We start from the raw sequence: 14,029 nt of genomic DNA on the forward strand, positions 1-14,029 counted from the left end.
TTAACAATAGGGAAAAACAGGTATAGTATTTTTTTAAAAAAGGACTGAAAGAATTAATTCAAAGAAAAGCTAGAAAGGAAAACAAGCAAGAGACATTCAGGCATAAAAATGAATAGTAACCCCAAAAAGAATGAAGAAATAAAATAAAATGAATTTGCGTTTCAGTTCAATGTGCACGTTTTAGGTGCAGACTCCTCCGGACTCTCATAGGAGCGTAGTCCCCCATTAAAAAGCATGAAGAAGATCCACACTTCTATGCAAAACGAATAGCTGCCCTCATAGTTTTCCTCCACCTTTCCCTTTATGACATGTTGCATAGCGTACTTTCACAGGATATGCATTACATAGTCTCAACAGCGTGCCAAATCTCACTGGCCTTCTGAGCACTTCTGCAAGATGTGGTGTTAAAACCAGACACTTGTACAACAAGCGGTTGGCTGAATCATCTCGCTCTCACTCAGTGTAATTTTGCATCCAAAAATGGCCTTTATTTGCAGTATCCCAGAGGTCACTTTGACAGAAGGCGTGGGCAGAGTGTTTCCGTCTGTCCTCCAGCACTCATTTACATTATATTTTCGTCCCGACAAAAGTTTCCTTACTCTTGTTCTCAGTCCTGCTGGCAGAGGAGATCAGTGGAGGGAGTTTTAGTGGGCGGCAGCGGCCTTGGAGGGGGTGTGGGTTTGGCCCTGCGTGGGCTGTCTGAGCCTCCTCCCTCGCTGTCAGTGTTTGTATTAGAGGTGGAGGTGGGCGGCGGTGGCAAACGAGGGAGAGAGGACGTGGCGGAGGCCAGTGGTGAGATGCGTGAGCAAGACGACGTAGAGCGGAGGCTCTGGATCCGTCGGCACTCCTGGCACACCCTCACGTGTGTGCAGCCGCGGGGCACCGCCGTGGAGACCAGAGCAGGTGTGCTACCGGGGACACTGGCGCCGAGAGGATCCTCCAGCAGTCGCTGGGGGCCAGGGCCCATTTCCGCAGCGCCCCCACCAAGTCCCGGCCCTGCTGCGGCGCCAGTTAACGGTCCTGTCCCGCTGTAGAGTTTGCCGTTGCTGAGACGCATCTCCCGCACGAGGCGCATTTGACGAGGAGCTCCTAAAGGGAGACGGGCCGGGTGCCGGAGGATGCCCTGGGACGAGAGGGGTCGCCGGCGCCGCAACCGTGAGTTCTTTTTACAGGAGATAACGTCTCTGAATTCAGTCATCATTTCCTGACATACCGACACCTTAGCGAGGATCAAAGAGGAACAGAGCGGAAAGAGTCAGGAAGGACATATATAAGCAGAAAAGACAAAAAGTGAAAGCAGAACATCATTTTCTGTGTGCATCACTATTCGCATCTCATACGGAACCCTTCATTGCGCCCAACAATATTTGAAGGCCCAATAACACCTACTCGTTATTTACTTGATAATATAATAAAATATATTTAAATACCCATGGAATTATAAGGTTAATAATTTACATGACCTCCAGTTCTATATTAAAATTAGGTGACATCACATTTTCTGGTATTTCAATAAAAATGAATTCTGGATCTTCAAAGAGGGGTTGAGTTTTATGTCTTATAAATCATTTTGAGTCATCCTGAGGCCCCCTTGGAAGTTTGCTGAGGCCCCATAGTGATTTGGTAGAAAGCGACTTACAGTGCATTCAAGATACATACTGTATATCAGTAAAGTGTTTGCTGTGGCTAATGGCATGCTTTACCACTTGATCTACAGAAAAGATCTGCATTGAAGAACGTTTTCATAGTAAAGTCTTCAATTCAAGAACTAAGTCTTTATTTTTTCCATCTGTCTAGTTGCATGAGCAAACAACAAAAAAAAGTTTCCTTTCCTTTTTCTTTCTCAACTTCAGTCTTAAAAAATTAAAATTTTCTATTTAATTGAATTAACATACTAAAAATGGTTTATACTGTAATAGCATTCATGCATAGTCCAAACAACTTGTCCCCCTTTTTCCATCCAAAGCAACTTACATGCATTTCGGGGAATCAAACCCATGACCTTGCTGCTGCTAAAGCCTTGTTCACTGTTTGAGCTGCAAAAATACGAGCAGCAAACTGACTGAGAGCTATGGAACGGTTACATCACAAACACAGATGGCGTAACTGGGTGGTGTTGTGACCTACTCGTGAGTGTCTGTGGTTTCGGATGGGGCAGGAGTGAGGGCGTACCTCATCTGTCTCTGCCGAGCGGCGTGTGGACCACACAAACTCCATAATGGCTACAAAAACAGCTATTATGAGCCCACATATCAGCACAACAAATATCCCGCCGATATTCTCCATACCTAGACCTGAAAGAAAAACAAAGAAATGTGAGCAACACACAGAAACGTCCTTCCATACACACACACACACACACACACACACCCATACACACACACACACACACACACTGTGGATCTGATTAGAGATCTGCATTCCCGCAGGATTCCAGAGGGATCCTATTAAACTATAATTCAGAGATGTAGGTGTGTGCAGGCGCTATTCCTTAGAGTTATCAGTGGAAGCATGACGCCAGGTGGTTTGAGAAGTACAATTTTTTATTTATCTTTAAAAATAAATAAATAAATAAATGTCTGAAATGATATTTTTCCAATGAACTGATTAAAATAATAATAATAATAATAATAATGAGGGAATGAGACCTAAAATGTGCAGGACTGTGTGGAAAGAATGTCATTAGCCACTGGGAGTATAAAAGGAAGGAGAAATATATTTAAAGAAGAAGGAATTAATTTCTATTTGATTTTACACAATAATCAACTTTCATTCTGTGTTGGGTCACTGTTTAAATTTTAATCTTGAAGCAACAACAGCTGAGAACAGACAGGGATTGTCACCGTCTCTTAACCAGGATTCAAGTGGTTTAGTTGCCAGTGATACAATTAATTAATTCACTTACAAAGAAAAAACTCATTAAAAAACGTTGTGTGAGCAAGAATAAATGGAAACCCAGAATAACTCTGGGTTTAGCAGTACTGAATCACAAAAAACAAAGCTCATATTATTTGACATTTTCTTGCAGACCTGTAAATAACCCTGAGAGACTGTAAATGTCACTTTCTGGTGAAGCTTTGCGAACCACAGAAATTACAAAGACACACATGTGTGTTCATGTCTGTGCACCAAATAGCTACCATTTTCCCTCCAAAACACATGACTCTACAACATACAGAATGCAAATGTCACTAGACCACATAAATAAACACTCACAGTATTAGCAGAACTAAATAAAAAATTTAATTAATGCATTTAGCAGACGCTTTTATCCAAAGTGACTTACAGTGCATTCAGGCTATCAATTTTTACCTATCATGTGATCCCGGGGGAATCAAACCCCCTCTACCAATTGAGCTACAGGAACACTGAGAAGCAACTGTTATTTGAATCAGATTGATGTAGTATATCTTATATACATCATTAATTACATCATTTATTACATCATTATAAAAATATAGAGAGCGACAGGAAATCAAATCCACACCGCCAATATTTGTGTGTTTTGAGGAAAACTTATTTTTTATATATATTTCACAAAAAAAAATAGATGTTCATTTGAAGAGCAGGATATATTTAGGCAGGCTAGGGAAGGCTGCTGCAGGTAAACAAACCACACCATGCAGACACTACATGGAGAATTCCCACACTTTATGACCAATGAATTTCTATTATCCATGTTTGTTTATAAAAATCATTTTGACATTGCACTCACAAATAGTCATTTATAACCAAATGGAAACTTCAGAAATGACGTAACCTTGACATTTTAAGATTTTCATTATTTCCAAGAGGAATTTCCAAGAGGAATTTCCAAGAAGAAACAGTCGAGCAACATAGAAGGACAGCAGCTTGTGAGTGTTTTGTCTTGTTTTCTCATCAGACTAGTGTGTGATCATCATTGCTAGGAAAGTTTTTGGTTTAAATTGTGTGTGTCTTACCCTGGTTAAATACGTGCTGAAAGTGGTGCTTGGTTTAGCGTTTGCCTATCGCGGGACTGCCTGGTTTCGATCTGCTAAATAGTGAGGCGTGTCCAGCTGACTTCAATTACAGGTAATCAGGCTAATACAAAGCACTAGGTTTCACCGCGGCAGCGGTCGCGGCAACCCTCGTGTGAACCCTCCTCGTGTGAAGACCGACGAGTGTAAAGACAATCGACTCTACCTGCGCGACTCCACCGAGCAAGGACACCGACTGGGCACTTGAGTATTGCTTTTCTCTTTCTTTACTTTTTGTATAGCCTCTCAAATATATCTTACACTTGTAGTCACTATGTGCTTTCAGATCTCTACTATCACTACTAACACTCGGAGAGCACGCTATGTATGTCGCAGGAAGGCCTGTCTGACAAACTTACGCCATGTCCCTCTGACCTCTACTACTATGCTCTCTATTCCAGTTGGTCTCTGGAACTGCCAGTCTGCAGTTAACAAAGCAGACTTCATTTCTTCTATTGCTACTCATTCCGGTCTCAACCTCATGGCACTGACAGAGACTTGGATCAAACCTGAAGATACTGCCACCCCTGCAGCCCTCTCCACTAATTTCACTTGTTCCCACACTCCTCGCACCACTGGGAGGGGTGGAGGTACGGGTCTCCTTATATCCAAAGAATGGAAATTTGATCTTCAGCCATCACCTACAGGTACTGGTTCATTTGAATCACATGCCATTACTGTAACCCACCCTGTTAAAATCCACTTTGTGGTCATTTATCGTCCCCCAGGTCAACTGGGAAACTTCTTGGAGGAGTTGGATGTGCTGCTATCAAACTTTCCTGAAGATGGTACTCCTCTGGTACTGCTTGGTGACTTCAACATCCACCTAGATAAACCCCAGGCTGCTGACTTCAAAACTCTGCTCACCTCATTTGATCTCAAGCTAGTGTCTACTACAGCAACTCACAAATCGGGCAACCAACTGGACCTCATCTACACACGCTGTTGCTCTGTGGACACCTCTTCAGTTGCTCCACTGCACACCTCTGATCACTTCCTCATTACTGCTAACCTAGCACTTACTCCTGAAGTGGCACACACTCCAACGCAGGTCACCTTTCGACGGAACCTACGCTCACTCTCTCCATCTCGCCTATCTGCTGTGGTTTCATCCTCTCTTCCACCACTCTCTCAGTTTTCTGCTCTGGACACGAACAGTGCTACGGACACTCTTTGCTCCACTTTAACATCTTGCTTGGACAACTTTTGCCCACTGTTGTCTAGACCAGCACGCACTGCCCCATCTGCCCCCTGGCTGTCCGAGGTTCTCCGTGAACATCGCTCTAAACTAAGGGCTGCAGAGAGGAAATGGCAGAAATCAAAAAACTCTACGGACCTCAGTGTGTATCAATCTCTCCTCTCTTCCTTCTCTGCAAATGTCTTCACAGCTAAAACATCCTACTACCACAACAAAATTAACAGCTGCAGTGATGCTCGGACACTCTTCAAGACTTTCTCTTCTCTTCTTAATCCGCCGCCTCCGCCTCCTCCATCGACTCTTACAGCGGACGACTTTGCAGCTTTCTTCACAAATAAGACAAGATCCATCAGTGACCAATTCTCCACACCGCAGACCGAGGACAACTTCACAATGACGGATGCACACTCTTTATCCTCCTTCTCCCCACTCTCAGAGATGGACGTCTCCAAAATTCTCCTGTCCAATCATCCTACTACTTGTCCACTTGATCCAATCCCCACTCACCTCCTTCAAGCGATCTCTTCTTCAGTCATACCTTCACTTACTCACATTATCAACTCCTCTCTTCACTCTGGAACATTTCCCTTAGCATTCAAGCAGGCTCGGGTAAGCCCACTGCTCAAGAAACCATCTCTAAATCCAGCGCTTCTTGAAAACTACAGACCGGTATCCCTTCTTCCATTCATTGCAAAGACACTTGAGCGAGCTGTGTTCAACCAGCTTTCTATGTTCCTTGGACAGAACAACCTCCTGGACAGCAACCAATCTGGCTTCAAAAGTGGCCACACAACTGAGACTGCTCTGCTCTCGGTTACTGAAGCCCTGCGACTAGCAAGAGCAGCTTCAAAATCCTCTGTACTCATCTTGCTGGACCTGTCTGCTGCTTTTGACACTGTTAATCACCAGATTCTCTTGTCCACCCTCAGAAAGATGGGCATCTCTGGAACTGCTCTCCTGTGGGTTAAGTCCTACCTCTCTGACAGATCCTTCAGTGTGTCTTGGAGGGGTGATGTTTCAAAGTCACACCACCTTGCTACTGGGGTTCCTCAAGGCTCAGTACTTGGACCACTTCTCTTCTCCATCTACATGACATCTTTAGGATCTGTCATTCAGAAGCATGGCTTTTCTTATCACTGCTATGCTGATGACACCCAACTCTACTTCTCATTCCAGCCAGATGACCCGACGGTAGCTGCTCGCATTTCAGCCTGTCTGAGTGACATTTCTAGCTGGATGAATGACCATCACCTTCAGCTTAACCTTACAAAGACTGAACTCCTGGTGATTCCAGCTAACCCATTGATTCATCACAACTTCTCTATACAGCTGGGCTCGTCAACCATAACTCCTTCGAAGACAGCCAGAAACCTAGGTGTTGTGATGGATCATCAATTAAGCTTCACTGACCACATTGCTACAACGACCCGGTCCTGCAGGTTTGCCTTATACAACATTAGGAAGATTAGACCCTTCCTGTCAGAGCAAGCAACCCAACTTCTTGTCCAAGCTCTCGTTCTCTCCAGACTGGACTATTGTAATGCTCTCCTGGCGGGCCTTCCTGCATGTACTGTCAAGCCTCTGCAAATGATCCAGAATGCAGCAGCGAGGGTTGTCTTCAATGAGCCAAAAAAAAGCTCATGTTACTCCTCTCCTCATCAGGTTACACTGGCTACCAGTAGCCGCTCGCATCAAATTCAAGGTACTGATGCTTGCCTACAAGACGACCACTGGCATGGCACCAACTTACCTAAACTCACTGGTTAAATCGTATGTGCCCTCCAGAAGTTTGCGCTCTGCAAGTGAACAACGCCTTGTGGTGCCATCCCAAAGAAATTCAAAATCACTCTCACGGACCTTTTCCTGGACTGTGCCCAGCTGGTGGAATGACCTCCCAATCCCAATTCGTACAGCTGAGTCTTTACTAATTTTCAAGAAACGTCTAAAGACTCATCTTTTTCGCCTGCACTTAACCTACTAACACCAGTACTTTTCCTTTTCTTGTCTTTGTTCATTTAATTAAAAAAAAAAAAATAATAAAATAAAATAAAATAATCCTGGCTATGCGTTCTATACTAGACTAACTGAGACTTGTCATGGCACTTGTATACTGTTGTTGTTCTCTTGTTGACCTGACTGCTTCTATTGTTCTCATTTGTAAGTCGCTTTGGATAAAAGCGTCTGCTAAATGATTAAATGTAAATGTAAATGTAAATGAATCCAGGACCGTTAAATCTCACTCACCTTTGGCTCGGTGGTCTTCTTCTTTAGGACACTTTCCACCCTCCCACCATCGACGCTTTAGGATTTCTAATCTGTTGTTCTCTTGCAGCTGCAGTATGCCTAATGTAATCTCATCTCTGAATGGTGAACCTGCAAGAGAGAGAATGAAATTGGCTAGTTTAGATGGTCAATCTACTGGACTCCCAGGGTTAACAGCTGACAAGTGTCCAAAACCACTCTATAACCTTATGATTCGAGTTCCAGAGAGGTTAGATTAGCACTGATACACAAAAAGTAAACAGTTTAGCAAATAACACATGCATAACACGTTTATAAGAAATGAGCCAAACCAGTGTTGCCCTCTTAGCATTCTGGTTTAATGTGTCAGATTGCTAACTGCTAAGACACGATAAGTATGTCTTAAGTCAACTAATGTTGTGCAAATGAGTTAAATTAGCCAGTGTCAGAATGAAAATGAATGTTATGATAGGTTAATCCAAATTATTTAACTTGTTAGAATAACATCAGCCTTCGTTAAACATTACTGTATCACAACTAATCATGTCACGCTAATGACGATGTGATGTGGTAGGATGTGTTCATCAAATTAAAAGATGTTAATTCAAATTAAACACTGCAGATATGCACTGTTCTGGATCAGCTGTCACTGAATGTTACTTTATTTTTCATTCAAAGGCTGGGAAAATTAAGTACCTTACAGGTGCACATCTTTGCACCCTAGCATAATAAGCTCAAAACATTTATTAAATGAGTCAATATCACTTACATCAAGCCCTGTGTTTAAAATTGCAATTTTCTCATGTCATGTAAACTTAGAAATATACAAGCTTTTATAAAACTTTTGCTTTCTTACCAACCCTTTTAGAAAAAACCTGCCTGTGGCATTGCTTCTTTCATGTTTCACACTACTTTCAAAAGTGAGCTGTCCAGTGAGTGGTGCTGAAAACATGTTCAGTTTTATCCTACCATGCCATTTTAGTATGCTTCTGCAAGTCTTTGAGCTGTTTTATTGTGCTGTGCATCACAGGACTCGTACCCAAGTGCTCTGCGTCAATTAACCAGGTGAGCTAGCGAGCAAGTTTACATCAGAAAAACAATATGGAGCTAATTAAGTGAGGCAAACTTACAAATCATGCAATATGGTAAAACGTGCAAAAAAATGTACTGGCTTACAAATCGTGCAATATAGTAAACGTGTTTTGAGGTCAAACCATAATATTGTGCAAGGCTATTTTTAATTGATAATCTCCCCCTGTAATAATTTGTGAGAAAAGAATACAAATTGTTGGTGTTTTCCGCTACTAGTGATAATTTCAGTTGTAACCTGCAGTGGATTGTTATTTATAGTTAAAGGGGGGGTGAAATGCTATTTCATGCATACTGAGTTTTTTACACTGTTAAAGAGTTGGATTCCCATGCTAAACATGGACAAAGTTTCAAAAATTAAGTTGTACGTTTGAAGGAGTATTTTTGTTCCCAAAATACTCCTTCCGGTTTGTCACAAGTTTCGGAAAGTTTTTTTCGAGTATGGCTCTGTGTGACGTTAGATGGAGCGGAATTTCCTTATATGGGTCCTGAGGGCACGTCTGCCGGAAGAGCGCGCGCTCCCGTATAGCAGAGCACTGAGAGCACAACAGACTTCACTGATCAGAGCGAGAGCATCGCGAAAAGTCACAAAAGAAGTGTATTTTTGGCTGCCAGGGCAAGACAACCCTGCACAGATTACCAAAGAAAAAACAGCATTAAGGGACCAGTGGATGGAGTTTATTTTTACAGAGCATCAACAGAGTTGTGCAAGTGTTTGTGTTTGTTCCCTGCATTTCGAAGATGCTTGTTTTACAAACAAGGCCCAGTTTGACAACGGATTTGCGTATCGTTTATTTCTCAAGGATGATGCAATCCCAACGAAAAAGGGTCACGATCGTGTGATGGAACCGCAGGCGGTGAGTAAAACTGCTTCAAATATCTCTGCCTCCTTGTTAGTGCGTCCGCCTCCCATGCCGGAGACCCGAGTTCGAGCCCCGCTCGGAGCGAGTCGTTGCTGCTGCTGCTGCTCTCGTTCAGTTTCAGCCTCGGGATCTGATTCTGGATCATAAATAAACGGCTGAATCTGACTGTAAGCCATGGTTTGTTTTGGATGATGGTTTTTCCCTCACGATAATGTCACAGCTTCCACATGCTCTCAACGCAAAAGCCTACTGGCGCTCGTGATTCTTTAGCTCCGCCCACACGTCACGCCTCCAGCCGGTCGTGTTTTTTCCGGGAAAAATCGGAACAGACTATCTTTCTCTTATGAATATACAGTGGTGTCAAAAGTATTCACATTCATTACTCAAGTAGAAGTATAGATACTAGGGTTTAAAAAGACTTTTGTAGAAGTTGAAGTATCAACTCAAGCTTTTGACTCAAGTAAAAGTGTAAAAGTACTGGTTTAAAAAAACTACTTAAAGTATAAAAGTAAAAGTAATGTAAGGGAAAAAATGCCATTAAGAACAAAAGCTTTGGCCGTGCCACAGGGGCCTATTGTAAACTACACCACCTCCTCAAAAAAAAAAAAAAATAATAATTTTCTAAAGGCCATAATGACTATAATGTTATATTAAAATGTTCATGTTAAAAAATTTGGGATGCACTAGGCTTCCTGTTTCAGCCGCATAAATGTCCATTGAAAATGAACGCATTTTAGTACAATGCAAATACATTAAAGGACTAGAGATATGATGACTAGTTGCCAATAAGTATTGTTACGGTGCAAAAAGTCAAACTTCAGAGGCATGTCATCAATAACCTTTAATGGAATGTAAATGTACATCCAAGCTTAGCTGCAGGAATCTGCGATGGCAATGGACAAGAACATTAGTGCAGGCTTAGTAACAATTACATTATAGTGCTGTCAAAATTAATGATTAATCCAAGTGATTAATCAAAAACTAAAAATGAAAAATAACTCATAATCCTGATACATTCTTGATTGATAGCTTCTTGTATTTGGCACATACGTCTGCTATGTCCAGTGTTCGGGAGGTAACGATTTACAAAGTTGGTAAAGCCTAGTTATCACAACATTGTCAATCGCATGATCAATCGCAAAATATGATAATTTATTCAAACGTCTCGCTACCGAACTACCTACAGTAGCTTCATTTTTGGAGGAGGAAGAGAAAGCACCCATTTGGTAAATGAGCCAGTGAGAAATAAAAACTTTTAAGTAGGGTCCAGTGCCTTTTTGATACTTTTAAAACAGTACCGGTGCCTAAACGGTGCTGAACCGATACTTAAAAAAAAAAAGAACCTAAAAAAAAAAACTATGGATAACTTTAAAGAACATTACAAGTATTTTAAATAAATCCATAGCTTTCACCTTGGATGCTCTCATTTCCCAAGTTGTGCTTCACTTAATCTAAGGTTAATAAATGTATTTCATGATCTGGGTCATTATTTAATACAAAACCATACATTATGTTTCTACTGTCTCTCTGTCACTCTCTCTGATATTTAGTTAAGATGAGTGCTGTCTGTCACTGTCTAATATCAGTTCTGTGAATTACTGTATGCTCATTCTTTATAAAGTAGCAACAATGTCGTTTTTAAAATACAGTACTGTGCAAAAGTCTTATGGAAAAGAAAAAAAAAATAGTATTTTAACCCCAAAAAAGTTTGCCATTAGTTTGCGATTTTGAATGCACAAGCAGTTTGACAACGGTGAAATGAATGTTTGGAAAGGTAAACTGATATTTTCTACTGACACACTACAGCAAAATATATAAATAGCCGAACACCATTCTTTTAAGTGGAAATACTAACGTGCCTAAGACTTTTGCACAGTAGGCTATATGTATAAAGTACGTATGATTAAATTAAGTATATTTAAATAAGTGTAATTAAAGTATGTGTTCGTTCATATGTGTTAAGGTCTAGATTTTCGCTGGAGGAAACGGCTGTGGTGTGATGAGCAGTGACAAGCGAAAACTTTACAGTAGATGAGAAACCGACTGCTTCTTCGTGACCTTTTGTAAACTGTATTTATGACAAAGAACTGTCTGCAAAGATACGGATTCTAACAATCTATCGATAAACACACACCTTGAGTCCTCTGTCTCTGTTTGAGCTCACGCTGCTCCGCCGCAGTCTGCAGATTGAACAGCGCGCTGAAAAGACGGGGAGGAGACCGGTCTGACGCCGGTTTCATATGAAATTTAAGCGGACTGACTCTGAGGCGATCGGATACCGGTTCCATACCCAGCCCTACTTTTAAGAAATATATTTTTTGATAAACGAACCAAACACTGGCTTTGTCCTTGCTAGAGTGTGATTTGTTTCATGTGCAGGTGTGATGGATCGTGTACAAACCAATAGGGTGTCAGAATGGTATATGTTTATACTTCTCATCCAACCACAATCAAATTCACTCCATCCGGATGGCGCGATTTATCTGGATAGGTGTTTTTTTTGTTTTTTTTTTAATGATGACAAGGCGGAATGAAAACAAGCCGAAATGAAATAGCAGTAACGAAGCTATTTTTAAAATGTAAGGAGTAGAAAGTACAGATACTTGCGTGAAAATGTAAGGAGTAGAAGTAAAAAGTCGGCTGAAAAATAATTACTCAAGTAAAGTATAGATACCCCAAATTTCTACTTAAGTACAGTAACGAAGTATTTGTACTTCGTTACTTGACACCTCTGTGAATATAATACAACTAAAGACTTTTTGGAGTTATGAAGGATGCAGTACTACTCTATAGGTACTCAAGATTAACAGGATATTGAGTGAAAACGAGCATTTCACCCCCCCCCCCCCTTTAAGATTTTGAGTAAGTAGAGGCACGTTTTTCCAACAAGATTATGTCATTGCTAACCTTATTGTTTTATATCTTATAAAATTAGTTGCAAATACGTATGTTTGTTAACAAGAATAAAGCTGGAATTTAAAACAGCATGGTTTTGAAAGGTCACCAACTGGATATTGCATTGCTTGGTTGTAATTACATTCTAAGCTTGTCATCTCAGGTTATAAGGAATTTCTTTCACCTTCCAGTACTGACATTTTTTGAGAAGTTTAAATATTTGTTGTTTTATTAGAAAATTATCTCACCGAACCTCACTATTTAACCTGACTATTCATCACAAAAGCATATCCAGGACATTAAACATGAAAAGGTATCCACAAACAACTTTACTACAATAATGCAATGAACTTTTTGACTGAAATAGTATAATAATCTAAATAGAATATCTATCTATCTATCCATCCATCCACCCACCTAGATTTAATATCTAATATGAACTAAAATAAATGAATTTACCAATATATTCAAATTAATATTATACAACATTAATAAATGCTTAACTTAATTTTTTTTCATAGTTTATATAACTAATCTTTAACAAATTGATCCTAATTGTGAGGCGTTATAGAAGGAGGACATTCGTACTGTACGGGTGTGAAAGAATAATCAACTAGTCACTTTCATGTTTTACAGTCTGACCCAGTCTGAGGACACTGTGGTGACACCGTCTGCACTCCAGGTTGCTATGGAAGCAGATGGGGGGTGTCCATGTTGACCAGCTTCTTCATGAATGAGAGGATGAGAGGGTTTTATCACTTGGCAGCAGAACTTTGGACGGCGACCTGAAGAGATGAGTTCATACGGGGAGGAGGGAATGAATGTTTGAGCTCCTGGAAGACATTCTATGACCTGGAGGTAGTCTTTGAAGACGGATGCTGCTCCTGGGCACTCATTTCAAATCTAGTTACGGGATCATGCGATTACAAGCGTATGGTGATATTTTGGAGGAGGGTTTAGGCTAGTGGTCATGAGGTTGTTGGACTGATCTTCCTGGAAGGCAGAAGATCAAAAACCGCAAACAGCACTTCCAGTTTGCTCAACACATCTATTCACCTACTGTAGGTACAAGTTCACCACTGAGGTTTGTGAGTATTCATAAGCATTCCTGCTTCATTATTCCTGTCTCATACTCTCATAATCTTCTCTGCTAAAACAAGATTGTCCTCTACTACTTCTCAACATTTTGGAGCCATCATTTCGTTTTTTCATGCATAATGGGAGAATTTGAAATGTTGCCTTTGCAACCACCTGAGTTTATTTAACTAAGTTTAATTTGAAGTACTTAAGTTAAATTGCTTAAACTGAAATGAATATAAATTAAACGAAAAGGATATACAGAAATATAATATAATATAATATATTAAACATAAAATCACATAACATTTTTTAAAACAAACTGAAATTTAAATAAAAACTGAAAATATAAAAAGAAAAGTTCATCCAAAATAATTCTATAAAATATATAAATAATGCTAAAATAAGAGTGTTGGATGTGCACTGCTCATGTATTTTATTGCTTTATTGCTCGCAGTGTTTTCAATTTCTGTCCAATTAGATTTTCCACCATTTTAAATCCTTCTACAGGTTTCATCAGATTTCATCAGAAAAGCCACAGAGCATGTCAGTAAAGAGCTATTAAAAGGTTTCTGATATACACGGTTCACGTGTAACACGTCAAATACATGAAACAGTTCTTGACAAATCTTAGAGACATGAAACTTGATGTGGCAAGAGCATTTGGT

At 40.5% G+C, this 14,029-nt stretch overlaps 1 protein-coding gene across 1 annotated transcript in view; it reads right to left on the reverse strand.

The window, feature by feature from the left end:
- Window positions 1-399: 399 nt before the first annotated feature.
- The window catches only part of LOC113062652 (glutamate receptor ionotropic, kainate 5-like), a 77,389-nt gene continuing 63,759 nt past the window's right edge, over window positions 400-14,029 (reverse strand). The window contains exons 18-20 of the mRNA XM_026232651.1: window positions 7,441-7,569; window positions 2,128-2,294; window positions 400-1,219 (exon numbers count right to left, since the gene is read on the reverse strand). Of these exons, the coding sequence (XP_026088436.1) occupies window positions 608-1,219; window positions 2,128-2,294; window positions 7,441-7,569 (908 nt within the window). The 3' untranslated portion in view covers window positions 400-607. The remainder of the gene's footprint in view (window positions 1,220-2,127; window positions 2,295-7,440; window positions 7,570-14,029) is intronic.

This window comes from Carassius auratus, chromosome 44 (genome assembly GCF_003368295.1).
Source record: "Carassius auratus strain Wakin chromosome 44, ASM336829v1, whole genome shotgun sequence".
Lineage (NCBI taxonomy): Eukaryota > Metazoa > Chordata > Actinopteri > Cypriniformes > Cyprinidae > Carassius > Carassius auratus.